This window comes from Auxenochlorella protothecoides (genome assembly GCF_000733215.1).
Source record: "Auxenochlorella protothecoides strain 0710 unplaced genomic scaffold scaffold33, whole genome shotgun sequence".
Lineage (NCBI taxonomy): Eukaryota > Viridiplantae > Chlorophyta > Trebouxiophyceae > Chlorellales > Chlorellaceae > Auxenochlorella > Auxenochlorella protothecoides.
The window spans coordinates 620,323-647,176 of NW_011934206.1; the positions used below are offsets into that span (position 1 = coordinate 620,323).

The 26,854-nt window shown below is 64.5% G+C and overlaps 6 protein-coding genes across 6 annotated transcripts in view; 3 read left to right on the plus strand and 3 right to left on the minus strand.

Annotated features, from left to right (window-relative positions):
• Positions 1 to 6: 6 nt before the first annotated feature.
• F751_3230 (hypothetical protein) lies at positions 7 to 4,352 on the plus strand (the record flags this gene model as incomplete). Its single annotated transcript, XM_011399098.1, has 8 exons — positions 7 to 210; positions 354 to 1,757; positions 1,907 to 2,054; positions 2,253 to 2,373; positions 2,545 to 3,019; positions 3,416 to 3,861; positions 4,037 to 4,100; positions 4,251 to 4,352. The coding sequence occupies 8 exons, from the start codon at positions 7 to 9 to the stop codon at positions 4,350 to 4,352; spliced, it is 2,964 nt and encodes a 987-aa protein (XP_011397400.1).
• Positions 4,353 to 5,043: 691 nt separating this feature from the next.
• F751_3231 (Palmitoyl-monogalactosyldiacylglycerol delta-7 desaturase, chloroplastic) lies at positions 5,044 to 9,951 on the minus strand (the record flags this gene model as incomplete). Its single annotated transcript, XM_011399099.1, has 10 exons — positions 5,044 to 5,197; positions 5,444 to 5,504; positions 5,681 to 5,855; positions 6,025 to 6,198; positions 6,428 to 6,740; positions 6,949 to 7,111; positions 8,735 to 8,933; positions 9,095 to 9,428; positions 9,613 to 9,680; positions 9,835 to 9,951. 10 exons carry the CDS (start codon positions 9,949 to 9,951, stop codon positions 5,044 to 5,046), a joined length of 1,758 nt encoding a protein of 585 aa, XP_011397401.1.
• A 1,208-nt stretch (positions 9,952 to 11,159) lies between these two features.
• F751_3232 (Aspartate-semialdehyde dehydrogenase) lies at positions 11,160 to 12,886 on the plus strand (the record flags this gene model as incomplete). Its single annotated transcript, XM_011399100.1, has 5 exons — positions 11,160 to 11,306; positions 11,392 to 11,447; positions 11,569 to 11,634; positions 11,859 to 12,327; positions 12,524 to 12,886. The coding sequence occupies 5 exons, from the start codon at positions 11,160 to 11,162 to the stop codon at positions 12,884 to 12,886; spliced, it is 1,101 nt and encodes a 366-aa protein (XP_011397402.1).
• Positions 12,887 to 13,199: 313 nt separating this feature from the next.
• F751_3233 (StAR-related lipid transfer protein 7, mitochondrial) lies at positions 13,200 to 16,070 on the plus strand (the record flags this gene model as incomplete). The annotated part of the gene is made up of 6 exons (XM_011399101.1): positions 13,200 to 13,291; positions 13,401 to 13,452; positions 13,596 to 14,774; positions 14,918 to 15,011; positions 15,192 to 15,381; positions 15,605 to 16,070. 6 exons carry the CDS (start codon positions 13,200 to 13,202, stop codon positions 16,068 to 16,070), a joined length of 2,073 nt encoding a protein of 690 aa, XP_011397403.1.
• Positions 16,071 to 21,738: 5,668 nt separating this feature from the next.
• Positions 21,739 to 25,992, minus strand: F751_3234 (Sphingosine kinase 1; the record flags this gene model as incomplete). The annotated part of the gene is made up of 12 exons (XM_011399102.1): positions 21,739 to 21,920; positions 22,187 to 22,330; positions 22,462 to 22,602; positions 22,801 to 23,154; positions 23,413 to 23,538; positions 23,778 to 23,926; positions 24,016 to 24,229; positions 24,488 to 24,613; positions 24,853 to 25,001; positions 25,278 to 25,516; positions 25,681 to 25,728; positions 25,840 to 25,992. 12 exons carry the CDS (start codon positions 25,990 to 25,992, stop codon positions 21,739 to 21,741), a joined length of 2,025 nt encoding a protein of 674 aa, XP_011397404.1.
• A 471-nt stretch (positions 25,993 to 26,463) lies between these two features.
• Positions 26,464 to 26,854, minus strand: part of F751_3235 (E3 ubiquitin-protein ligase HERC2) — a gene marked incomplete at both ends in the record, with an annotated part of 2,875 nt that continues 2,484 nt past the window's right edge. The window contains one exon of the mRNA XM_011399103.1: positions 26,464 to 26,665. Coding sequence (XP_011397405.1) covers positions 26,464 to 26,665 — 202 coding nt within the window. The remainder of the gene's footprint in view (positions 26,666 to 26,854) is intronic.

A 26,854-nucleotide genomic window follows, 5' to 3' on the forward strand; every position in this document is an offset into this window, starting at 1 on the left:
ACTGACATGAGGCCGGGGGAGCCTGCATGCCATCGCAAAGAGCTCTTGAGCCGCCTTAAAGGGCGGATCAGGCCTCGTGTGGGGCCTCCCCTGACCCTCGCGGCGGTTTTGGAGGCCGGTCGCCCCGCATGGGACGGCCGCAAGCTCTCGGCCGTGGATTGCGGCATCGGCGCCGTCGGCACAGTCCCGCCCGAGTACATCCATGCAACGGTCTGGTTACTGGGATCATGATTTGGGTCATTGGTTGCACATGCCTATGGGGATTGGCTCCAGGCCGGGTATGGCTGCCACACATCAACCCAGCATGGCCCGAGAGCCGCCTGAAGGCCCCACTCATTTGCACCATTTTGCAGACCCTGTACCTGAGTAAGAACCTGCTGCAGAGCTTGGAAGGCATCCAGGCGTTCCGGGGCCTGCGCGCCCTGTCCCTGGGCGACAATCCGCTGTCGACGCTGGACAGCCTGCGGCCCCTGGCCGCCCTGCCCCACCTCGAGTCCCTGCACCTCGACGGCTGCCCCGTGGCCAGCCTGCCCTACGCACGCGCGCACCTGGTGGCGACCCTGCCATCCACACTGGCCTCGCTCAACGGCGCCGCAGTGACCCCGGTCGAGCGATCTGCAGCGCCCGCGCTGCTTGCCACCGAGGCGCGGCTGCTGGGCCTGGCGCGGCGTGGCGCGCGCGGCGCGCACGCCCTGCGCCGCGTGCTGCTGCTCACCAGGCTTCATGCCGAGCTGCGTGCGGAGCTGGGCGTGCGCTGCGCGGCGGTCGCCAGCGGCACCGCCCGGCCTCCGGACCCGGGCCGCCTGCTGCGCCTGTGGGCCAGCGGCGCCGAGCCGGCGCCCACAGCCCAGGAGAGCGCGGCGCTGGACGCGGCGCTGCGGCGCGAGGCACAGCGCGCGCACCGCGCCGCCGGCGGACGGGACTGCGCGGCCGATTGGCGCGCCGCCTACGCGCGCGTGTTGGCGGCGCAGCAGGCCGCGGCTGCGCAGCTGGCGGAAGGGCTGGAGCGGGAGGCGCATGACGCCGCGGCTCGTGGCGCGACCTCCACCCGCCCGCCCTCCCCGCGCAAGGCGCATGAGCTGGAAAGGGAGGCGGCGGCGGGCGCCGCGCAGCGCTGGGAGCGTGAGGCCCTGGTGCGGGAGCTGCGCGACAGGCTGGGCCGCCCCAGTGGCGTGGAGGGGAGTGGGGGCAGCGGAGCAGTTTCCTCACAAAAGCTTCCCCCGGGTCTGGCGAGGGAGGCCGAAGGGAGAGCGGAGGAAAGCGGGGAGGTCTGGAGCATTGCAGCTGCCCGGCGCAGACCGGGCTGTGATGCCATGGCCCGAGAAGGGCAGGAGTCTCACGGAGCAGCGAGCGGGGACCAGGCCAGGAGCCCTGCGCCGGGAGGCACGGAGGCCTGCCCAGAGCGGTGGATCCAGAATCCGCTGGGCAAGGGGGGCGGGCTCCCCTGCAGCACCGGGTCCAGGAGTGCAGCTGCGCTCGGGCCACGAGATTCCCAGCCTTCCCACACAGCCAACACTGATGCTGCCCGAGAATCTACTGGCCGAGCATGCAGGGAACCATGCCCCCTTCCGCAGCCCTGGAGGAGCACTTACTATGCCATGCAGACCGGGGCCCCTCATGAATGCGACGACCAGGGAACGGAGATGGAGGAGGGGTTTGTCACCATAGCCCTGGCACGGCGCGGTCAGCAGGAGGCGGAGGCACACTCCAGGGAGCTGCTGGGCAGAGTGGCCCTCCTACAGAGCGCACTGAAGCGGGTGCGGTTGGATGGAACGGCGCGTGTTCCCAGCACAGATCGAGGCTTTTTGCTCCTCTGTGCGAACCCCATCCTGCCTGGTCCGGACATGTCCAGAAGCGGCCAGACTCCTCCCATCTTCACTGACATATCCTGCCCACACCCACACAGGCCACGACAGATGCGAGCGTGGCAGAGCGGCTGAGTCTGGATGCCGCGCAGCGACACCGTGCTGAGGTGGCGGTCCTCAAGTCCACCATCCAGGGTCTGCGGCAGGCCCTGGAAACCAGTGCCCCCCCCGTCAGAGTCGTCATACGCGGTGGGTTGGCATGAGCTCAGGCGGCCCCATCATGCAGGCGGGGGTGCATGTTGCTGAGATTGTCAGGTTGCCTGACAATGTATGGCTCTATAACGGCCTCATCGGACAAATTTGGACATGGGGTTGTTCAACAGCTGACCCTGGCGCAGAGCCCTTTCGACCGTCCACTCACCCACCCCCGCCCCATTGCCCGTGCAGTGGATCAGAGCGAGGAGCTGGAGGCGGAGATGGCCGCCTGCCGGGCCCTAAGGGCTCTGTGCGATGACCTGGAGAAGGAGCTGGGGTCCAGGCAGCAGAGCACAGGGCGTGAACTTGCCAGGTAGGGTTGCGTGGCAGAGTGGCTTGCAGCGTCAGTTGCCTGCGGGGGCTGGCTGGACCGTAAGGAGTCATGTTTGGCCAGGGCAGGGTGTGCCAGGTCTTCCTCGACACTCGGTGCTCCACTCCAGCATGATGCCCTCCGTGCCCCCTGCCACCCTTTCTTTGCTCGCAGTGCGGCCCTGGCCCGCCAAGCGCTGGCCCGACGCTGCCTGCTGACCTGGCGCTGGCGGGCTCGGCGGGTCGGCATGCTGCGCCTGCTGGGCTACCAGGCCACGGCACTTGGCGAGCAGCGCCGGCTGGCCGCCTTGCTGGCGGGCTGGAAGGCTGCCGTCCGGCGGGAGGCGGCTTGCCGCCGCCTGCGCTCGGCCCGGGGCGCATGGCTGCTGGCCGCCGCCTGGCGCGCCTGGCGCCTGCGTCAGCGCCAGACCCGCGTGCTCGCCGAGTTGGAGGCTGGCGCGCGGCGCCACGCCGAGGCCGCGCTGGCGCGCCGGGCCGCCAGGGCCTGGCAAGCCCTCTGCATGGACGAGCGCCAGCTGGCGCCGGAAGACCTGCCGCCGGATCTGGCCGCCGAGGTGGCGAGGCGGTCTGTGCGCGCGGTGGCGCGGCATGCGTATCAGCGCTGGCGGCAGGCCGGGGAGGAGGCGCTGGTGCGGTGCGGGGAGGTGTCGGCCATGCGTGCCCTCGCGGCTCAGCGGCGGGTCCTCCATGCATGGCTCCATCGAGTGGCGGCGCGGCGCCACGAGGCCGCGGTCGTCGCACAGATCTGGAGGGCGACACTGACGCGCTTGCTGGGCGGCTGGCGGCAGGCGGCCACCGCTATGTGCAGCCGCCGGCGACTGCTGGAGACCGCGTGCGCCATGCGGCTGGACCGCCGCTCGCGGGCCTGGCTGCGCGCCTGGGCGGCGCTCGCCGGGGCGCGCCGCCGCGAGCGCCTGCTCGCCGGGCTGGTGCGCCGTCGTGTGGCCGTCGGCGCACTGCGGCGGGCGCTGCATGCGTGGCGGGAGCGGGTGCGCTCGCAGCGGCACGCTGCGCATGTCCAGCAGGTCATCTGGGAGAGGAAGGATGCCAGGCGTGTGAGGCTCGCGCTGCTCACCTGGCGTGGCGAGGCCCTCCGCGACGCCGCCACCCGCGCCCGGCTCGAGCTGGAGGGGTCTCGTGCGCAGCTGACGCAGGCGGCGTGGGCGCTGCAGCACAGCAGGATGGAGGGCGGCGAGCTGGCGCGGGAAGTGGCCGAGGCGGGCGCCAGGGAGGAGGCTGCCAGGGCACGGGTGAGCGAGGCCGGCGAGGCCCTGTCCGCCGCGCTGCAGCAGGTCGCCGAGCTGCAGGAGCGGCTGGCTGCGGCAGAGGTCCAGGAGGGCCGGCTCTGGGCGCGAACCCACTCCTTGGAAACTCGACTGGCTTCTGGGCAGGAGGAGGCGTCGGAGCGGGAGCGGAACGGCGAGGAGGAGCGGCGGGGGCTGCTGGCGCGCCTGACCGCCGCCGGCGAGCGGTGCCGGGAGCTGGAGCGGCTGCGGGAGGCGGCGGAGGCCGCCGCCGGCGAGGCGGGGGCGCGCTGCGAGGCGCTGCGGGCTGAGGCGGCCCAGCGGGCGCAGCATGTCGAGGCCCTGCGCGAGGAGTGCGGCCGGCGCGGCGAGGCGGTGCGCAGCCTCTCCGCCCGCGTGGAGGCTCTGGAGGGCGGGGAGCGGGGTGCACGAGCGGCCGGGGCGGCGCTGGAGGTCCAGGTGCCAGGTGGGGGGGGGGTTGAAGGAGAGCCGGCAAGGGAGGAAAGTGAGACGCAGGCCCCCAGACCCGGCACACACCATGGGACTGGTACATGGTGACGTGAGTCAGGAAGGCGGCTCCTGCACCCCATAGCACACCCCTTGCTGCTGGTGCCAGGTGGAGGATCTTAACGCTCAGCTGGCAGCATCGTCGGCGCAGCTGGAGGAGTGCCGCAAAGTGCTGAGGGAGCGTGGGCGCGGGGACCAGGCCACCAGGTGATTCGGGACGCCACGAGAGGCGTGAGGGGTCGGTACGCTAGGCAGGAACCAACTATGCAAAAGAGTGTGGGCCCGGTGTGGTCGAGCAGGGGAGCGTCATCGGCAGCAGGATAGACCAAGACTGACCCCTTCCTTCCCCTCTGGATGAGCAGGGGAGGGAGGCACAGCAAGAGGGAGGCTTGTCCCATGGAAACCAGGGCACAGCCGTCTGCAAGCCCCGGCCGGATGCCCGGTCCCCCACAGGCGTGGAGGGGATCGGGCATGGTGATCACCACGCCTGCCCATGGCCATTTAGAGACCTAGGGTGGTTGACAGCGTGGAGTACTCAATGCTGGCTCCCTGAAGCACCAGCTCTGTGCAGAAGGTTGGATGCCAGTAGCGTGACACCCCCTCGCCCAGCTGTCCACCATCTTCACACTCCTCCCTCCTCCATGGTGCCCCTTCCCTGCACAAAGTGGCGCCTTGCTCAACCCGGGAATCATACATATGGGATGGTGCAGGAGAAAGAGGGCAAGAAAACGCAGTACAATGGCCATCCAGGCGTGCACTGCAATGTGCACAGTAAATTACACAGGCTCAGCCGTCGGCAGAGGGCGCCCGCTGCAGGGGCGACGTCATACAGCATGATCCGGCAGGAAATGTCCCGCTCCAATGACAGCAGTAGCAAAACAAGGAGGCCACGCATCACACGTCTAGAGGGCAAGCTTTGCCTTCTGCGCCTCGCTGGGCAGCTTCACGTTCGTGGCCAGGCCGATGCTCTGCAGGCCACGGATGACGAGCCAGGTAGCATCGATCTGCCACCACTCCAGCCCGTGGCGTGCACTGAACTCGAAGGCGTGGTGATTGCTGCGAGGTGGGTATGGTGTGTTTATGGAGAGGTGACAATGAGCGTGGGGAACCACTTCTCAGAAACAGTGATGGTGGAAAGAAGTGGAACCAGATGTCTCTACTGCTGCAACCCCACCAGCCAAGGTGCCACGTGCAGAAAGAGATATTCCGGATCCTAGTTTCCGCAGCCTATGAAACCATACGCCTGGAGAGAGGCAAGCACTCCCAGCCCCGCGGCAGAACCCACTCCATCCTCTGTCTCACTTGTGCCAGCCTTCTCCAAACGCCAGCAGCCCCACCCACCAGTTATTCCTTGACAGGTCCCCTGTTGATTGTAAAAGAGCAACGTGCGATCAGCAACCCACGTCTTGCAAGGGGCCGAGGTGTGTCGACACGAACAGCCAACATCCTCTTCCTCACCGCCACGACCTTCAACTCCAAGACACACAACTCCCCCAACCATCCCTTCCAACACAGCCGCTGTCCGGCACTCCAGCTCACCAGTCCTGTACGACTGCGAGCCCCACACATGCGCCGCGGAGTTCACGAACCAGGTGATGTGGTAGACCACCACGAGACGCACGGCCCCCACCCACACCAGGGCTGGCAGGCCGCCGAGAGCAAAGAGGGCTGCCAGCTGCGCCGTTGCATGCAGGCCAAAGTGCTTGGCGAGGTGCTGTAAGAGGGTGGGGAAAAGGGAGGAAAGCAGACTGGTATGGTCTTTGAACGCATGCAACTGGCTAGGCTTGTGGGTAAGGTCTGGCACACGCGCCGTTGAATGATTGGAGAACAACCCACACATTCTCCAGGCCCAACCAGCCAAGCGTCATACAGCCTGCGAGCACCTGGTAGAAAGGGTCGTCTGCCATGTCTGCAACATTGGATCGGTCCGCGATCCTGCGCTGCGTGGCCCCATCATCCAGCAACCAGCCCATGTGGCTCCACCAGAAGCCCTCATAGGGGGAATGGGGGTCCAGGGGGGTGTCGCAGTGCAGGTGGTGGTGCCGATGGCAGGACACCTGGCACGGCAGAGGCGGGGTATGGGGGGCCATGGCTGATGTGACTGAACGTGGAGGTGCTGACAGTCGCAAAATCAAGGGTAAACTGCGCTCAGGAGGGCAAATGCCAGCGTGAACGGGAAAGAATTCGCGAAGGCAGCGTGGCTGCGCGGCAAGTGCACCCAACGGAACCCCCAACCCCTGAAGGGCAACGGGCACTATCCGTCCCAGCAGCAGTGCCACCACGCACCCACTCCAGGGGGTCCCCCTGGATGGCCAGGACGCCGCAGTAGGCCAGGGCGTGCTCCAGCCACTTGGGGGTCCTGAAGGAGCGGTGGCTCAGCTGGCGGTGGTAGGAGGTGGTGATGCCCAGCAGGCCAGACACGAGGTACATGAGGAAAGCGCCGCCGGCGAGCTGCGGGGTGAAGGTGGCGGGGGCCAGGCAGGCCAGGCCGTGCATTGCGATCATGAAGACGGCGTAGGTTCGGTCCTTGGACGTCCACTGGCGCTGGCTGAACCACCGGGTCCTGGGCAGCGCCCACACGTCGCTCAGCAGCACCTGCCTGCGGAGGGGGGGAGGGGGTTGGGGAGGGGGCAGCAGTGTGGACCAGGACAGGGGTCAAAGGGGTGGACCTGGTAGCACGCCAAACGGCAGTGTGTTTTGTGGGATCCTGGGTGGTCGACATGGCAAGCTGCTGGCGCGGTGACCTCCCAACGTCCCAGGTGTGGAGGCAGGGCGCAAGCTGTGCTCCCCACTGGAAAGGTTCTTACCTGCTGCCCTGCTCGAGGCCCTGGGCTTCGTTGGAGGGCTTTGGAAGGGTGCGTTTCGTGTTGATCGAGGTCGGGGCCGAGGTGAACACATCGGTGTAGAGCTGATTATAGCTGGGTGGAGGGATATCCTGAGGGCCCGACGGCGCCTCTCGCTCCTGTGGAGCTGCGACCGACCTACAATAGTTTTAAGGGCATGAGGCGTTGATTCAGATCAAAAAAGAGAGCTTTTTGGCACCCGAGCATCGCCTTCAGTACTGCAGTACTGGACCTACCTCACAGTCCACGACCGCTGTCCCGCTCGAGGTGTCCCGCGGCGAGGGCCGTGCCATGCCCGCGACGTGCGTGTACTCAGCCTCGCGGAAGGAGAACAAAAGTGATGGGTGCCTCGCAGGGCGCTCCCATGTGCAGCTAGGCCCGTCATGAATGGACAGGTATTCCAATCTCGTATCTCGACGTGGGTGCGCAATAATGACTCCCACTCAGGCCTTCGCGGGTCTGGCGTGGCCGATGTGCGTGTACAACTCGTACTCACAGGACGAAAAGTATTCCGCTGAATGGGATGCCGCGTGTTGCGCACGCGTGGGCCATCGCCGTACTCCCTCCATATCCAGAATGGGGGGGTCGCTGATGATGATTCGCTCTGAAGGATCACCCCGGGTAACCCTCGGGTGATTTGGTCCCTCATTGCGACGGCCACCTCCGGTGTAGAGAACAAGCGCCCCACAACACCACTCACTACTTTGATCTAGGTTGTAGGATGACAAGGAGTATATACAAAGGCCACAGTGGGATGCCTGCCGACCCAAATCCGGAAAACAGAACAGAAACATTGTTGGGTACAGTAAGGCTCGTGCCACAGGAGCAAGTATTTGTGCAGAGTGCCCTCCAGCACCACAACTGGTGAAACAAGGCGTGGCAATGTGAAAGGCTGTGCCATCAGCTTAAGCATTGGGACAAATGGGTGCTGACTGCACCCAGTCATTTGTAAGTCTGATGAGCTCAAACTCAGGAAGGAGAGCCGAAAGACAAAGGCGTGCAGATTAGCAGCCCCCCTGGAGCGCTAGGGTGCTTACAAGGGACCTAGTCGGTGATGGTGAAAGCGTATGGGTCGTCCTCTTCCATGTCGAGTATCTCGTTGATCTCTGAGCCTGTCAGGGATGGGCCATCCTCTTCCTCTGAGTGCTCCTCAGACCCGACGAGGTGGGAGCTCCTGCTGGCCATCCCAACCTCCTGACTTCGAGCCTCCAGCAGCTCTTCTTCGTCATCCCTGTCTTGTAAAACCACCCTAGACAACTCCTGCAGGAATGGCGAGGACAGGCCGATTTGTTGACGATCCGTTTTCTCGAGATCAGTCGGACAATCCGCATGAGATGGGGCTGATCCCGAAGACATCTAAACTCACTCTGAACATCTCCATTCTGGCCACTGCATCGGTTTTCTCATTGGTCACGGCATACATGTGCGTCCTCGCGGGGGAGAGTATAACGTCGAGGAGCGCCCGGCGCATTTCCTGCCCCTCGTACACCATGGTGTGTTCATTACGTGTTACATGAAGTAGCTGCTGAGATAATATGAACGAGAGGAGCAGGGTGGTGAGAACTTGGGGTGGTCGCAAGGTGAGAGATGCTGCCTCGAGAGCGCGCCCCCGGGAGCACGGCTGGGAGCAAGTGGCAGAAGGAATCTCAAGACCCGCCACGCCCGACAGCACGATGGAAGTATCAAGGGGGGAAGGGTGGGCGGTCGTTTTGTTGACTCTCTGTAAGCAACCGCAGTCATGCAGGCTCACCCTCCTCCTCGCCCGCCTCGTCCACCCAATGCGTGATGCAGGCCAGGAAGTCGGGGAAGGTGATGCGGCCATTGCCGTCCCGGTCCAGCTCCAGGAAGCGCTGCTGTACCAGCGGAACGATGGTGTTGGTAGCAGAGGCATGCGGGCTGTGCGGCATGTTCTCCAGGTGCGGCTCCAGCAGGGCGGACTCGAGCTCATCCTGGCACATGCGGCAGGGGGGAGGCAGGTGAGCAGCGCATGGGTGTAACCCCACCCTGCCAGACGAGCCAGGGCATGATGCGCTTTCCTGGTCCAGTCCTGTGGCTCTGCATCCCTGGCCACTGCTTGCCCTCCCTCATTCCAGCGCACACGTACACCCACCCGGCTGATGAAGCCGTGGCGGCTGCTGTCAAAGGACAGGAAGGCCTGGGTGGCCAGCTCAAAGGCCTTGAGCGTGGCGGCATCCACGTCCTCCTCGTCCCGGGGCCCTTTGAGCAGGTGCAGGATGGCCAGGATCACCACAAATTCGTCCACGTTAATGGTGGAGGAGCGGTCCAGGTCGGCCGACACGAAGGCCGACTCCAGCACGTCGTCATCCACTGCATAACCCAGCTTCCTGGCACCCGCCCGCAGCTGGTCCAGGGAGATCTCGCCCGTGGGCGGGACGTCAAGGGAGCGGAACACCTTGGCCGCCCGGCTGAGGCCGTCGTGCAGACTGTGGAGGGGACATGGAGGGCGGGGGGAGGGACTGAACGATGCGGGAGGAGACATGCGGCACAACCCATGGACATGCGGCAGAGGAGGGGCGTGTCGGAGCATGAGGAAACGAGCTTGAGGTCCATGCTCCACTGGGCTGGAATGACACCAGCCAGGTCGGTGCCCTCCCCCGCCGCACTCACGAAGGTAGTTTGAGCAACAGCTTGTTCAGCTTCATTGGGGTGCCCCTCTCCCCCTGAGCCCATTTCTCCTGCAAGGTTGCAAGTAATGAGGGGGTGGGGCAAATGTAACAGCAGCCTGTGCCATCCACCTGAATAACCTGGAAGAAAGTGCGGGCGTGGGCACCAGCGTTTGGGGCCGGCGGAGGACACCCAGACCCTCGGCTCCTCGTCATTGTGCCCCACCTTGATCGTATCTGACAGTCGAGCATCCAGGTACTCCCTGCACTGGGAGGCAAAGTTGACGGACGGAGAGGATGCCTCGGGCCCCAAGCTCGTTGCCGTGGATGTCGAGTTCCCCATAGGACCACAGTATCCCCTTGCGGGACCAGGCTTGCCGGAGCTGGGACCAGGCCACCTCGGAACAGTGTGTGAGCAGCTGGGTTTGCCAACGCCTCCTCACCAGAGGGGATCAGGGCCGTTGGGTGGGAGGGCAGGAGACCATGCATTCCGGGCAGGGCCAGTGAAGCATGATGCTTCGCATGCTGCACCCATATATCTGCGGTGATCCCCGCCCAGCATCCACCGCTACTTCCCTGCCCTGTCAGGGCGATGAGGTCGCCGCCGGAATATTGAGTTTGAAGCGACTGACACGCAGACTCTTGCAGACTGTGGAGTCGTCCAGCCGAGTGCACCTGCGCAGACCCGCTTGGCCGCGCCTGGATGTTGGGTCAGGCTTCCTGTGGAGTGCATGCACACCTTCAACCATATCTAGTCTCGACAGCGTTCAGGTCGAACGCTCGGGCTCCCAAACTGCGCCGGACGCTGTGCAGAGGGCTGGTGTCGGCCCCTCGAGCAGAGCTTGGAGAAGGAGCGACGGTGAAGGTCACTGCTCCCATCACGGTATTCCATTCCCCAAAGTATAAGGACGGCCTGCTGGTGCAAGACTACACGGGCACCATCGTTGCCGACGTGTCTCAATTCCAGGGCAAAACCTTGAGTGCCAACAAGCCCTGGAAGGTGTCTTTAGACGCCAAGGACCCCGAGGGCAAGCCGCTGAAGCTCATCATCCATCTTGTGAGTGAGGGAGGGGGATGAGGGAGATCCACGTAACAGATCCCATGTTCGCCCCAGCTGTACCTAATTTACCAGTCTTCTTTCCAAATGACAGGATTCCGGGGAGCTGGAGGAGGTCAAGGAGGCCTGACGAGAAGCACCTGGTTCCTTAGTGCACCAAGTTTTCCACCTTTGTTGTCACCTGCTGCTCTGTGTGCTTCCAACCAATTTTCTGAGAGCCACATGGCGTGTGAAGAATAAAAAGTGCTGTCTCTGTACCGACGCACTTCCGCTTCGATTGGAGATTCAATACAGGGCATTCAGCGTACACACATTACCTCAGCAGGAGAAGCAGCAGTCACGTGGGCACGTGCAGGCCCAACAACAACCCGATGCACAATGCAGACTCTTTTACACTCCAGGAACCCGTTGTCCATATCAAACTGCATCCTTGTGCTTGCAGTCGTACAGGCATGGCTGCGCAGCTGAACCTGTCCTCCACGCGCTGCCCAGTTATGGGCACGGCACCGAGGCGGTCGTCGGTGTCCCCGTCCCGGGCTCAATCCCGTCGGAGCCTGAGCGTGCGCGCAGCCAAGACGGAGAATGGTCCCACCATTGCTATCGCAGGCGTCACCGGGGCTGTCGGCCAGGAATTCCTCCGGGTACGACGGGCCTGATGCTCAATGGGGAGGGGGGCCGGGGCTCCCATCGCGCCGCTGCTCACCGCGCCCCGTGCCGCTCCCGCAGGTCATCACAGAGCGCAAGTTCCCCTACAGCAACATCAAGATGCTTGCATCTGCCAGGTGCGGGATTGGATCGGCGACCGATTGATGCCGTTGGGTGGGCAGGCAGGAGTGCAGCCATGTCTTGTGTACACCTGGCCTTGGACTAGGCTGAAGTTCCTGCGCTGGTACTCATCCACAGGTCGGCAGGGCGGCAATACGAGTTCGAGGGGGAGACCTACACCGTTGAGGAACTGACAGAAGACAGGTGGGTCGATGGGTGAACAGCAGGCCGTTGAGCCAGTGGTCTGCAGCGCACGCTGCACTCAAAAGGGGCACGTCCTTATTCGAGCTAGTGCAGCCTGGGGGGTCCTGGTACCTGGCCTCCTAGTGATGACTGTACAGGAGGGGCACTGCACCCCGCAGCTGCAGGTCCAATAGGAGTTCGTACGGCAATCGCCTCACCCACTCATCGCCCCTCCCAAATTCCAGCTTCAAGGGCGTGGACATCGCCCTCTTCTCCGCCGGCGGCTCCATCAGCAAGAAGTACGCCGCCGTGGCCTCCGCCGCCGGCGCGACAGTGGTGGACAACTCCAGCGCCTTCCGCATGACGGAGGGCGTCCCGCTGGTCATCCCCGAGGTCAACCCGGAGGCCATGGCCGGCTACCGCGCGGGCGGCGGCGGCATCATTGCCAACCCCAACTGCTCCACCATCATCGCCCTGGTGGCGGTGGCCCCCCTGCACCGGCTGGCCGGGGTCAAGCGCATGGTGGTGTCCACCTACCAGGCGGCCAGCGGCGCGGGTCAGGCCGCCATGGAGGAGCTGGAGCTGCAGACGCGGGAGGTGCTGGACGGCAAGCCTGTCACCCAGAACATCTTCCCCTTCCAGTATGCCTTCAATGTCTTCTCCCACAACTCCCCTATGACCGACAACGGCTACAACGAGGAGGAGATGAAGATGGTGAGCGGTGGGGTGGGATTCTGGGGGTTGAGGGGTGGGGTGGAAGGGGGTTGAGATCACCGGGAATGCAGGCATGATCTATGACACGGAGCTCCTCTCCAGGGTCATCTGCCTGGGGATGACTGCAGCAGGTCTGCCAGTTCTCTATTCCCTTGTGCACACTCTCCCCCCCCCAAATCAATCAACGACCACATAGGTCAAGGAGACGCACAAGATCCTGGGGACGTCGGACATCCGCGTGACCGCCACGTGCATCCGCGTGCCCGTCATGCGCGCGCATGCGGAGTCCATCAACCTGGAGTTCGAGCGGGACATCAGCGAGGAGGAGGCGCTGCGCGCGCTGGCGGCGGCGCCGGGCATCCAGGTGGCGGACGACCGTGCGGCCAACTGGTTCCCCACCCCGCTCAGCGTCTCCCACCTGGACGACGTGTTTGTGGGGCGGGTGCGGCGCGACTACAGCCGGGACGACGCGCGGGGCCTGAACCTGTGGGTGTGCGGTGACCAGGTGAAGAAGGGTGCGGCCCTGAACGCCATCCAGATCGCGGAGCTGCTGCTGTGACGAGCGTGTGGATAGAGATGCTGCAGGGAATGTGAGGGGTTTGCAGAGGGCTGAAGCGGGGTCTGGGGCAGGGGCAGGGGGGTGGTGGATAACAAGTGTGTTTCACACAGAGTGTCGGAGCCCTCCTTTCCACCGCGCGACCCCCTCATGGAAATGATTGGATCCATCCGCCCTCTTTATCCAGCGATGGAGAGGTCCGGATTCTCGAAAGATCACGTACAGTAGACGCATGCCACATCGATAGTCAGTCTTTTGTGTCGTGTTGTGAGTGTGTGAGTACAGAGCTCCACCCGTGCGAGTGTTGTTACCAGCCATGGCCGGGGCGGGTGCAACGGGCCGGTCGGAGTCCGCGCCCACAGCCCTCACCGCCGTCTCATTCGCGTGCCTCTGCTATGCGGCCTCCAGGTGGGTGGAATGCTGGGGCGGTGCGATGATTCCACTGCGTGGGCCGGGCCACGGATGCGCCCGTCTTCGCGCACCACCGACGGTACCCTCTCTTGGCTTCCGCCCGCAGGCTCCTCGACTACCTTGGCTTGCATGCCCCGACACCCCTGGAGTCGTATCCGGTAGGTTTCAGAGCTTTGGGGTGGCTCGGATGAGGACAGGTAGAATTGCATGTGGTGGTGCATGCCTGTCCACTTGTCGCCTGTGCCCCAGGTGCCACCATCGCTCAAACATCCCCCACAAACCACCACTCCCCACCCCTCAGGTGGTCAGCGGATGCTGCCAGGTGGCCGTCACCGGCGTGGCCATAGCAGGCGTGGCATCAGCCCTGGGCCGCGACCTGGCCAAGCCACTGGCCGCCGGCCCTACGGCGCTGCACCAGATGCTTGCGGCTGCGCTGTCTGGATCCCTGGGCCCTGTAGTAGCTGCGGCCGAGCCCTCCCACGCGTGCCCGACCCTCGACAGCGCGCTGCCTCGCGTCGCCGCGCCACGCCGTGTGCATGCGCTCCCACCGGCAGCGCACGCGACAGGGCCCCCCCGCGCCTGCCAGCCACGTGGTGAGGTGGCAAGTTCCGCTCCCGCCGCGGCTGCAGAGTCAGCAGCGCCCGCTGACCAGCGGTCGGCACTCACCCTGCCCCCGCTGGCCAGCCTGAGCCTGGGCGAGGCGGCGGGGAGCTGGACCTCCGGCGCACTGTCGGCCCTGCTCAACCCGTTGCTGGCGGTGTGCGACAGCCCCCCCATCGAGGCCATGCGCCGCGCCATGTCCTCTCCTGGTGCGCCGCGCGCGACGCAAGGCGCCGCGCCCCGGCGCCGGCGCGCGGAGGGGGACGCTGCGCGGGACAGCAGCGCTGCCGCCGCCACCCCACAGGCGGGCGTTGGTGCGCGATTCGTCACCGCGCCGCCGGAGCGGCTGGCCGCGCTGCGCGTGCTGGCGGCCCGTTCCGCCGCGCTGGACCCCGCTCGCGCCGCCTCCGCCCTGGGTTCGCTGGGCCTGGACGACGGCGCGGCGCGCGCCGTTCGCGCTGCGGTGACGGACGAGCACCTGCTCCAGTTTGGCGCCCTGCTCGGCGAGGGCGGGTGCGAGGATGCGCTGCGCGCGCTGGGCGCACGCGAGGCGTGGGGCGGCGGCGACGCGCTGCTGGGTGCCGCCGACGCCGGGGCGGCAACCGGTGACTGGGAGCGCATTGTGGCCGAGAGGCGCGACGGCATCGCCTACGAGGCCTGGCGCCGGCCGCTGCGCCGCGGCCTTTACCTCTACCGCACGCGCGCGGTGCTGGAGGGCGTGCGCCCCGCCGACGTCCGCGCCTTCCACCTGGACGATGCCGCGCGCGCGCGTTGGGACGAAGCTGCCACCCTCGTGGCGCGCGTCGCGCCGGAGGAGGCGGCGCCCGAGGCCCCGGAGTCCTGCCTGCAGAAGTATCGCTCGCGCTTCCCCCGGCCCATGGTGGGGATTGCAGAGGGAGGGTGTTGTGGCAGGAAAGGATCATGGAGGATTGCAGTGATCATGCTCGTGCCTGGGTCGCACCAGCCAGTGGATCCCCCCCGTTGCCTCAATCCAATGTGCCTGCCTCCGCCAATCCCTTGCAGGCCTCCCGCGAGTACCACTACGCGCGCCGCGTCTGGGACAGGCCGGCCGACGGCGGCTGCTATGCGCTGTGCCGCGACGTGGAGTTGCCAGGAGGTGAGGAGAGCGGGGTGGATGCGGGTGCACAGCCTCGCTCTGAGTGTGTCTGTGGGGCGCCAGAGTGTCGGCAGGGGAAGGGCGGGTCGAGGCGGGCGTTGCAGCGAGTGCTTTGCGGCGTGTGCCCCTTTCAACAGCCCTCCGCTCCTTTCGGTCACCCTCTCACAACCCCACCTGCAGCCGAGGGTGCGGTCAAGGGTGCGGTGCGCGTGCGGGAATACGTCTCATGCATCGCCATCAAGGCGCATGAGGTCGGCACCGAGCTCCTCACCTGCTACTTTGAGGACTCCCAGGTCCGGCCCTCCATCGTGAAGATGGTGGTGCCCAAGAGCCTGTGGTCGCTGGTCCAGAAGTACGAAAGCGCCCTGAGGTGGGTGCGGAGGGGGACTGTGCGTTGGTTTCGAGCGAGGACAGGGGGATGATGGGAAATTGAATGGCGCACCCAGGCATCATGGGAATCTCGATGGGGCACAGGCTGATGGACAACGGGATGGTGCCTCAAACTCCTGATGCCAGGCCTGGTCAGGGTCGGAGCAGCCTCTCCTGGTCGTGTTCCTGCTCATATCTCTCGTGCATCTGCCCAACCTGCGCAGGGACCATGCTCGCCCAAAGCAGGCGGCGAGCTCGCCTGCGTCAGGCCTCGAGGCCGGCGGCCCCGTCCTGCTGATCAGTTCCGCACGCGGCAGCGCCCGCGATGGCGCCGCTGCCAGTACCACCCCCCCACCGTCTGACCGGTCACGCTCCCTCCCGTGCGCCGGTTCCAGCGTCGCCTCCCGCCCGCTCGAGTGCTTTGAGCTGGACGCGCACCTGCCGCGCTTCCCACCCGGCGCCCTGCTCGACGCGCGGCGGCCGGCGCTGCGCCGCCCGGCGTGCGACCCGGCGGGGACCCTGCCCGGGTTCGGGCGCACAGGTCCCGCGGGCGCTCGCGCTGGGATGGGGCGGGATGGCCTGCCACGCGGTCGGCGGCCGCACGCCCGGCAGACGACCTGGGTCAAGCGCATCGTCATCGCGGCGGGGATCAGCGTCCTGCACGCCGCGCTGCCTGGGCGGGGACTCTGAGTCGGCTGCGAGGGGGTGTGAGCGTGTGAGTCGGGGCCCGAATATTCAGGCGTGGGCGCCCCCGCACCCTCTTTCATCGGGCACATTGCAGATGCGGTGGTGGCAGCGTGCCCACCCCGCATCGACTGCCCTTCATCCAAGCCTTCTCCCATCAACCTGTGCCTGCTGATATGCAGCCTCCTGCTGCCGCTTCTACAACTGACATCCTCCCAACAGGGACAAGGGCGGCCGCTCTCCCCTCCGGACGCCACTGCCCTCCCATTGTACGTGACACCCCTGAGCGCTACCAATGCCATACCAAGAGTATTCTTCTCCTTGCGCTTGCTCCCCCGAGTTCCTCCTCGACCTGTGTGCTGCCATTCTCTGTCGATTACCCTGCCATTCGCTTGATGCTGGACTGTAAGCCGTCCAATGCAAACAGCATGCCTCCAGGTGCTTGGCAAGACCGCAGGGGCCACCAATGAGCAGTCAGGAGGCCGTTTAAAAAACACTTTGTGCCTAGGAAAGTAATGACAATGCACGCACGCTCATGGAAACATGTTTAAAATGGAAAGGGGTCCAGCCACCCCACAGTTGTTTGCTGGCAGCCACTGACATGATGCTGTTCCACAGCTTGCAAAGTTATCGCCGCTACACTCTTCTGGGCTCCAGGAAGCATCGCTGGATGCCGGCAGGCTTCTGAGCCGTATCATAGGACCGCTGTCACTTCTTGTCAGGCGCCTCCTGCGCGTCGAATTGCTCATCTGGCGCCTCATCATCCGCTTCAATCGACCTGCACAACATCAATCCGAGCTGAAGGCCTCCAAGGTCTGGAGCTGGTGCGCCTGGCATGGCCTCTGCTCCGACAAAGCAAACCGCGGCATGCAATGGAGAAAGTACTGAATTCCTCCCACCACGCCAGCACAAGCATCCACGCACATATCATACTCAGCGTCAAGGTACACTGGGCGGTCCAGGGGAACCGACTGTCTAGGCTCAAAGTCCTCGGCAGTAATGCGCTCCTCACTCCTCCTGGAGTCAGGGTTTGGCACCCAAGAGTCTATGAAAGGATTTTGCGGCCTGCAAGACATTGGATTGCAGCTACATGCCTCTCGTCCTGGAAACCCCCGCAAAATTCAACACATCAAACAGGGCCGCACACTGACATGTCCAGCTCAGCATCTAGGTCCACGTTCTCAAGGGGAGGGGGTGGCGCAAACATATCGCCAATGGCATCCAGGTCATCCCTGAAGAAGTGGCTCGAGGAGGAGTGTAATGGCGCACTGCTTCACCTGCTCCCTGGTATTCTGCACCATTGAGCTCTTTTTACTTGCTGCCCTAAACATTCATGGTCAACCATTTGTACCTGTCGTACTCTGTCTCAAGCTCCACTGGCCGATCCAGGGGCTCGTTGTGCAGAGGCTCAAAGTCCTCGGCGGTGATGCTAGCCTCACTCCTCCTGAGCTTGGAAGGCTGGGATTTGAGTGCGAAGCAGCCAGCCAGCAGGTGGCGTTGCACCAACATCATGCACTACAGACTGGACAAGATGACTCCCAGTCACAAGGATGGACACCTACGCCTCATAGGACGTACATGTCCATCGCAGCATCCAGATCCACAGGCTGGAGGGGTTCGGGCGCGGCATACATATCTGCAATGGCTTTGGGATCATCCCTGCAAGATGGAGCCAATGCCAGTAATCATGTCAGAATCACAAACATTGACCGCAGCAAATGGCCATTTAGCACAACACAATGGATGTTCTATGTCGTGTTTGGATTAGAATATCGAGATAAAAAACAATTTCCAGCAAATGCAGTATGCGTACCTATCGTATTCCACATCCAGCTCCACAAAATCGTCCTCGCTGACAACCCTAGCACGGGCATGGACGACGTTGTAGTGCAAGGGGCATCGACCATGGCCACTGGGGTGTCGCAACAGGTTACAGTCCCTCGAGATGAAACGAGACCTTCAACTTCATATGCCATCACCGAGATTATGAATCTCACACCTCACCTGGTGGTCTCGTCGACAATGTCTGTGAGACCGGGTGTGACAACCTGCATGACGCCGGAGAGATAGAAGCAGCTTTGAACGCTGATCACATTCATATGGAAGCGCAATACCATCATATTGAGACTCATTACCTTTTCAGGCGCTTTGCGCATGGCCTGCGCAGAGTACGCCATGCAACGCGCATTGCTACTCAGGCCAATACGAACGAATCTCTGCAACATGATCACCGGGCCCGTTACTGATTGTCGCGATCGCGTCACCGGTTGCAAGACGTCCAGATTATATCGTAGTACTGGTAGCTACAGGTTGAATGGCGTTGAGGATAGATGGTGCTTCTCAGTTGGCTGATGAGCTCTCTCATTAATATTTCCGAAAGGTAAAGGTACGTGCCTTGCACAAGCTTCTCACGCGCAGCAGGGGGGGGGTGGGGGTTGGAAACTGTGGTTGCGCATTGGCAATCTGCACGATCTACTACTTACCATACCAATCGCGATATGGGTGTAAAACTCATACTGGACATGAGTATACGACTAGGTATCCTGCATCTGTAAAGTAGTTGTATCAATCTTGTCTGGTCGCTGGATGTGGGCCAAGGCAGTCGAGCTTGCGCGAAGAGGAGGAGGATATGGCCTCGTCGGCGTAACGATGTATTACGCATGGGATGCCTTGGGAGATGCGGCAATATATCTGACGACTAAACGGTGGGTATGATATGGAGATAGTGGGATTGCTGGTGTCTAAGGCTGTAACCTGGACATGCCTCAAGAACCTGACAATCAGTGTTACAGATAGTCGTGAGAACCCTCTAATTGACTCCACTATATCACCATCAGGCATGTCATGGACGCCGCACAGTCCCACAATCGCCTCCTCTCGAAGCTCGGGACACCTGTGAATGCCGGGCCGTGGTATGACAGTTCCGTCGTCATTGGCCGAGGCGGACACACTGCATCAGTGACGCTCCCCCTCAAGGGACCTGAGAGGGGCTCAGACGTGACTGTCAAGGTGCGTCAGCTAGTGTAGGGGTGTAGGCATATGCACGGTGTATAATACTCATGTTGTGTGCGGTTTGACATGCTGGCAATCGCCATGTGGGGCTCAGTCTGGCTTTCTACCCTTTTCCTTACCATCGAGTCCGCCCCACACCTCGTAGCTGGTCCGTGCCGGGGGATTCGCTTCCTCTACGCTCTTCTCCCTGCTACAAGGGGATCAGTGGGAGGTGATGCTCATGGATGCGGCCGTGGGGATGGGCCCTGGTGGCCGCCCCGTCCTCATGAGCCTGCTGGAGGCGGAGGAGCCACAGCTGAAGGCCAGTGACGCACATGGCAACGCAGCCCTGGCGCGCAGGGCAGCTACTGTTGAACGAAAGCAATGATGTGCATGGGCTGAATCGGGCTGACAAGACCAGCTAGGAGCCTCTTACACCGCATTCGATGTATCTTGCTAGGCAATCAATACCTCTCTTACACCCAGACCAGTACTATTTCCTGTCATTACCTCGTTTACATCGCCAGGGCTTTGTGCAGACGAGAACGCGCGCGCTCTGGATACCCAGCGATCCGAAATCGACAGCGACAGGTCCGGCTGCCGGCTGAATGACGTCGTGATGCGACCCAGAGCAGGCACAGATATGACCAACCATGGCGTCGACGAGTGGGTGAGTGCTTTCGAGTCTGCGGGCTGCACTGCTCTTCGCCGAGCCGCAGGCCGTGCAGCCCTACCTCACCTCTCCCATCTTCCGCCCTTCGCGCAGTGCCCGGCTGCGGAGTCGACTCTCTCTGAAGAAATCTCGGCCTGATGTATGTCCTCCGTTTCTACATCCCCGCGAAGCGGGCGCGGTGTTGGCCGATCAGGCATCCAGTGCCCCCCTTCACATGCCCACCACAGCTGCCGCCACACAATATATGCCTAATCCGGCCCCCCCGCCCTCTTTTCCAACGGTCACCGGTGTCCTCACGGATGTTATGGATCTCAATGATCCACCCTGCTTCGATCTCCTGGGGGACGAGTCGGATGGGTGGCATGATTCCCCCCTGGAGAAGCCGGCTGTAGACGACAGGCCGCCTGCGGAGGCTCGTCGCGCTGCTGCCCAGCCCCGTGCCGTGCTGCCCAGCCTCCCCCGGAAACACTTCCAGCCCCGCGCCTTCTCCAGACCACGCGTGACTGCCCTGCAACCGGTGAGGCAGGGGGAGGGGCGTTGTTGCCAGGCGAGGCTAGGAAGAATGGATGGGTAGCTCACTTGAGGGAAATGCAGGCTGAGGATTATTCTACATGTCCTATTGAGAGCTTACTTCCTGATACCTCCTGGCCAGATAACCAATACACAGCCAGAGGCTGGCCGGCCATACAAGCCACCAACTGCACTCGCAGCTGCAAAAGTGCGGAATGCACTGGCTGGAACGCTGTCGACTCCGCTGGGCTGCGACAGTCGAGAGCACCATGGCACCCCAATCCACAGCTCTCCCTACTTTGACGACGGCGCACATCCGCAGGGCTGGTCGCCCCAGGAGACTCTGTGTGAGCGAGGGGACTCAGGGCATGCTTGGCGGCAAGGCCCCGGCGAATCGAGGCTGGGTCACCGGTCGGGCTCAAGTCCCACGGCTGCCTGCCCCTCGCCGCAAGATCCCTTCTGGTCGTGTGCTGGCGATGGGCCGGGTGCAGAAGCTGCAGCCGGGCCCCAGCTTGCCTGGGAGGCTGAGGACGAAGAGCTGGGCCACCCCTGCCACGGCCAAGCCGTCGTGGCCAGCAGCCCAGACAGGGCGCATGCACCCCCACCCCCCCCTCTCTCTTGTGGCCAGTTCGAAGCGGCAGATTGGCTGCCTGGCAGCTGCCGACCCTGGTGGCAGCGATTCCTCGATTTCGTGCCGGTGGAAGCCCTGAGGGGTGGCACCGATCCAAGGTGTGCTGGGTGGGTCACTGTCCTCTCCTCCTACCCAGAGACTGGTCTGGACGAGGAGAGGAGTTTGACAGAAGCATGCAGCCACATGGCTGAGCAGGCCTGCATGCCCTGGCAGCTCGGTGCCATGTCCCTTGCGCACACTGCTTTCATCTCACCACTCCCTGTCAGGGATGGCAGCACCGTGCACATCAACTACCGTGCTCAGTTTGTTGCCAAGGCCGCGACGGCGAGCACCCCTGCTGGCAGCGGGCAGAGATCTGGAGGGAAGAAGGCGCACATGAGCACAGTGGAGCGATGGTCCGGGGTGAGGCTAGCGGAATGGATGTGGGAAGGGGTCATGGGTTGCCTTCGAATTGGGAGTGCATGGTGCAGCATGGTGCAGCCTCACGAGGAGGTCCCCCGGGATGCACACACACAAATGTCTGAATCCCATTGCAGGCGCCAACCGGAGGCGTGAGGAAGAAATCGGCACGAGGAGGCAGAGGGCGCAAGCGGGGATTTGGCGGCAGGAGAGGCTCAGGGCGTGGGAAGGGGCCTCGAGGCAGGGCCTCATGAGCAGCGGGCAGCTCGCCAGGCCAGCTACCAGATCAATCACCGGCCCGCAAGGCGATTCCCGGGGGGGCGGCCAGGCTGTGTTTCAGCAGGTTCCCTCCCGACAGGCTGTGTGCGGCGTCTGTCCTTCATGATGTACACTGGGGAGTGATGCGCAGGACGGAAAACAGTACAGCAGCAGGGCGTCTCTGCAGCTCGGTAAAACAGTGTGCTGGCCCATCAGCTCTGGCGGTGCGCCTTGCTCGCCCTTCCCCGGGAGTGGCCGCCGTCCTCCCTGGCCTCCACATCTTCGCCTGCCTCAGGGTCCCGTGGGTAGACGATGACTCGGCAGAGGCTGGGGTGGACCTCCACAAAGGTCAGCCTGTGCGCCATTTCCTCCCCATCTACCACGATCCACGTATCTGCGCAAGTCGGTGGGGAAGGTGCTTCTGGAGATGATCGTTGGAAGCACGACGCCGGAGTGGCGCGCTACGGGTCTACCGCTGGCCCGACCCCTTCTTGCACCGCACCTGACTGGCATGCAAACAATTCAGATGGACCACACAGCCCCCTCAGCAAGCAGTGCTCGAGACCGAGGCTGGGCTCTCGCCCTCGTCCCAGACCGAGTGCATGCCTCCGCATCTGCAGCGCAGGGCACAATTCCCCCGTTCCTCCCAGCTGTACTCACCGGACGCCCGCGGCTCCAGCACAAACGCGATGGGCCGCTCGAGGGCGAGGCGACCCATGTGCTGCCCGCTGTCCATCGCCGACATGAAGCGGAGGCCGTTGAGCCTGCCCATCCTCCCCAGCGTGTACAGCAGCGTGAGGTGCCCTGCCGATGGGGGGACACTTGGGATGATAAATCCGGAAAAGCTCTTGTCCAGTGGCATGCCAGCCATACACATTCAGGGCCCGTCAAGGTGCGGACCCAACACCGACGCCTCGCCCCAGCTCGTGACCCACCGTCGTGCAGGAGCGTGCCCGGCGCGACGTGAAAATTGGTGTCCAGCCAGGGAATGTTGCAGGCCGCGAAGAACTGGACCTCCCCCGCCAGCAGGGGCTGCCAGGGGGCCGGCAGGTCCAGGGAGGCAATGCCACTGGAGCCTGCGTGCAGAAGGTTGATGGCGTGGGGAGTGTGGGGTTTGCAGGAGGCACTCAGTGTCAGATCTGAGGCGCAGGCCTGAGGGTGCAGCATCCACGACACCGCACGCTTGACAATGAAGCCTCGACAGCATGCCCCCGAGGCCTCCTGCGCCCATTCCCATCCTGGGCTCCTGTACTCCAAACAGGCGCGCCACGCACCGTCCGGCAGGCTCTGGAAGGCGCCGATGTGCCGCATTGGGGGGCCCGCGCCGTTTGTCCCCTCCTCCACGTGCCCTGCCCCCTGGACCACGCCGTGCCGCACATCCACAAAGGAGACTCGCGCGGGGTAGGCGCCCTGCTTCATGATCTGGTGGATGGCGCCCAGCACAAAGCGCGGGCTGCCCATCCAGCGTAAGTGGTCCGTGCCGATGTCCAGGTTGGGGATCATGCCGTAGGTCAGGGAGAGGAAGGAGAAGACGCGGCGTGCAGGGGGCTGCAGCACCGAAGACACGTCCATGGGCGACGTGCATCCCTTCACCAGCGCGTGCACCGCAGTCGTCACGTCCCACAGGCCTGCGCATGGGTGGGGTGCGGAGGGTGGGGTCGAAGATGATACAGATGGTGAGAGGCAGGCTCGTGCAGCTGGGCCAGTGCTGCCGCTCCGATGTGCATGCGTCCCTCCGCAGGATGAAGGCCCTGCGCAATTGGCAGCGGGGCTTGGAAGTGCGCCCAGCCTCGCCGCTGCTGCCCCGCCGGCCGCATCCTGCCGCCTGCTCCTCCCGACCCCGCAGCCTGCAGAAGGCGCCTCACAGGTGCCAGGCGCACACGCACCTGTGGAGGCGGCCAGGCCGTTGCCGGAGCCAGCGGGGATCTGGACCAGGGGCAGCTGCCGCGCGGCTTCCCAGTCAGGCCGGTTCAGCATGCCCTGCAGCACCTCGAACACTGTGCCGTCACCACCTGAGCGGGCAGGAGTGGAGGCTTGGGGGCTTGGCATGATCCTTGAGAGCTAGGACAGGGTGTCAGCATCCGCGGAGGAGTGTCCAGCGGATCGAGATGCAGCGATGGATCCAAGCTCCTGTGTTCAAAGCCCACCTGCGAGGCCTGGCAGGCCACAGGACCTCCTGCATGCTGCCTTTAAATCGATACAGGCTTTGAGCACCAGCGCCCCACCCTCGTGCCAACCCCAGCCAGCGCACCAACAACAGCGATGGCGTCAATCTGGTCGGGCCGCTGCCCCGTGACCAGCTCGGTGGCGTGGCCCTTGGAATTCGTGCACACCACGCGGGCCTGGATCCCGGCAGCCTCCAGTAGGGGCTGGACCTCCTTGTTGAAGAGGGCCTGGCCCCTGCATTGTTGTTGCGGGCAAGGATCCAGTAACGGAGTGCAAAAAAGGTTGCAAACACCTTTTTCAAAGCAGCAGGGGTGGCAGGCCACCGCACCTCCAGCAGGGCCACCCGGGCCACAGCGGGCCCAGCGTCACAGGCCGCCCGGCATCCAACGAACCCCCCCAGGTTGGGGATCATGCCGTAGGTCAGGGAGAGGAAGGAGAAGACGCGGCGTGCAGGGGGCTGCAGCACCGAAGACACGTCCATGGGCGACGTGCATCCCTTCACCAGCGCGTGCACCGCAGTCGTCACGTCCCACAGGCCTGCGCATGGGTGGGGTGCGGAGGGTGGGGTCGAAGATGATACAGATGGTGAGAGGCAGGCTCGTGCAGCTGGGCCAGTGCTGCCGCTCCGATGTGCATGCGTCCCTCCGCAGGATGAAGGCCCTGCGCAATTGGCAGCGGGGCTTGGAAGTGCGCCCAGCCTCGCCGCTGCTGCCCCGCCGGCCGCATCCTGCCGCCTGCTCCTCCCGACCCCGCAGCCTGCAGAAGGCGCCTCACAGGTGCCAGGCGCACACGCACCTGTGGAGGCGGCCAGGCCGTTGCCGGAGCCAGCGGGGATCTGGACCAGGGGCAGCTGCCGCGCGGCTTCCCCGTCAGGCCGGTTCAGCATGCCCTGCAGCACCTCGAACACTGTGCCGTCACCACCTGAGCGGGCAGGAGTGGAGGCTTGGGGGCTTGGCATGATCCTTGAGAGCTAGGACAGGGTGTCAGCATCCGCGGAGGAGTGTCCAGCGGATCGAGATGCAGCGATGGATCCAAGCTCCTGTGTTCAAAGCCCACCTGCGAGGCCTGGCAGGCCACAGGACCTCCTGCATGCTGCCTTTAAATCGATACAGGCTTTGAGCACCAGCGCCCCACCCTCGTGCCAACCCCAGCCAGCGCACCGACAACAGCGATGGCGTCAATCTGGTCGGGCCGCTGCCCCGTGACCAGCTCGGTGGCGTGGCCCTTGGAAGTCGTGCACACCACGCGGGCCTGGATCCCGGCAGCCTCCAGTAGGGGCTGGACCTCCTTGTTGAAGAGGGCCTGGCCCCTGCATTGTTGTTGCGGGCAAGGATCCAGTAACGGAGTGCAAAAAAGGTTGCAAACACCTTTTTCAAAGCAGCAGGGGTGGCAGGCCACCGCACCTCCAGCAGGGCCACCCGGGCCACAGCGGGCCCAGCGTCACAGGCCGCCCGGCATCCAAGAACCCCCCCCCCCCCGCCTCCTTCCATCTCATTGTCTCCTCACACGAGGATTCTCCTCCTTCTGTCCCCCCCCTGGGAGTGGGTAACAGCCCAACCAGGTCTTCGCCTCCCACAAAGCCCACCTGCCGCGCCCGCTGACGGGGTTGATGACGACCAGCAGCCGCCTGGGGGCGGCTGCAGACACAGCGGCCCGGATGGCGAGGGCCGCATCCACGCACCCCTGCTCATCTTGCAGTGTGAGGGCGAGCCTGCGCCGCCTGCGCCTCGCCTGGCTGCCGGACCGCTTCGGCGGTGGGAGTGTGTGCCAGATGGTCAGTGTCCTGCCCTCTGCGCTGGCCCCGATCGCGTCCAGGCCGCGGATCTGCGCGGAGCCAGGCATCATGGGTGTCGCTAGGGTCGACCGGGGCCGCCGTCTGAAGATCAGGCCGTGGGGCCATCCAGGTTGGGCCCCGCGACGCATGCATCCGGGGTGCAATCCACGCCAGCACCCCAACCTCGCCCCCCCAGGCACCAGCCACCGCACACCTGGCCAGGAGGGGCCCGGATGAAGGGCAGGCAGTACCGGGGGCAGGGCTGCGGGGAGGCCTGCTTGGGGAAGGAGCGCAGGTGAGGGTCTCCCGTGCCGTGGGAAGCCCTGGCCCTGGGCCCATGCCCGTGCCCTCTCCTCCTGGCCGCCCGGTCTACCTTGCTGATGATCTCGATGTCGCCCTGGGCCGTCAGCCGGAGCTGGACGGGTGTGAACCTGCCGTACCGACCCTCCCAGGGGCCGGAGTGGGATTGGCTCGCGACCCCGCCCTGCCTCAGCAGCTGCTCCTCCACGGACATGGCTTCCACCATGCAGCGCGTCTCGCGTCGATCAGATCATGGTGTGACCCTGGTGGTGGTACTGGGGGCCGGCGTGGAAGGCAGAGCCTGGCTATGTCGCGAGTCTGTGCAAGGACCGACGTGCCGGGCTTGCCCTCTCAGCCCTTTATGCTTCTCTCCCCAGATCGGCCATGGCTCAATGCGCGCGCATGGAGCGCCGCCCTCGCAGTCCCGCCCGGAGTGCTCGATCGCGCGCAGATGTGTGTGACCCTGCCCCGCGATCTCGGGTCATGCATCATCGTCGGGGCATTGTCCCGGACTCTCCCACTTCCCTTGGGCGTCAAGGTCGGTGTTGCACGTCATTGTCAGCAGCATGAGAGTTTGCAAGGAGAGTGTGTGCATGAGGGTTTTCAGGGCAATGCGCCGCGTCAGGTACAAGGGGTTCTGCTCCGGGGCTGGGGGGGGCCAGCAGGTAAGGGATGGGGGGCGACGGGTGCGCCGGCGTCACCGCGCGCCCTTGCTCGCGGCCAGGAGCACGTTGCGCGGCGCGGGCCGGCGGTTGCGGCGCAGCGTGCGGTCCGGGTGAACGACGGCGACGCCCGGCACTCGCGCCGGCTCCCAGCGTGCGCGGTCGTCGCCCAGGCCGAGCTGGCCACAGTCGCCGCGGCCCCAGGTGTAGAGCCCGCCGTCGGCGCCCACCGCGGCGCTGTGCCAGTCGCCCGAGGCGACGCAGACCGCGCCCGCGCCGCGCAGGGCGCGCAGGGGCAAGAAGCGCCGGGCCGCGCCGCGGTCCCCCGTCCCGCGCTGGCCGTAGGCGCCGTCGCCCGCGGCGCGCACCTCCATGCGCCCCGCCACGGAGACCAGGGCCACGCTGTGCGCGGCGCCGCAGACCACC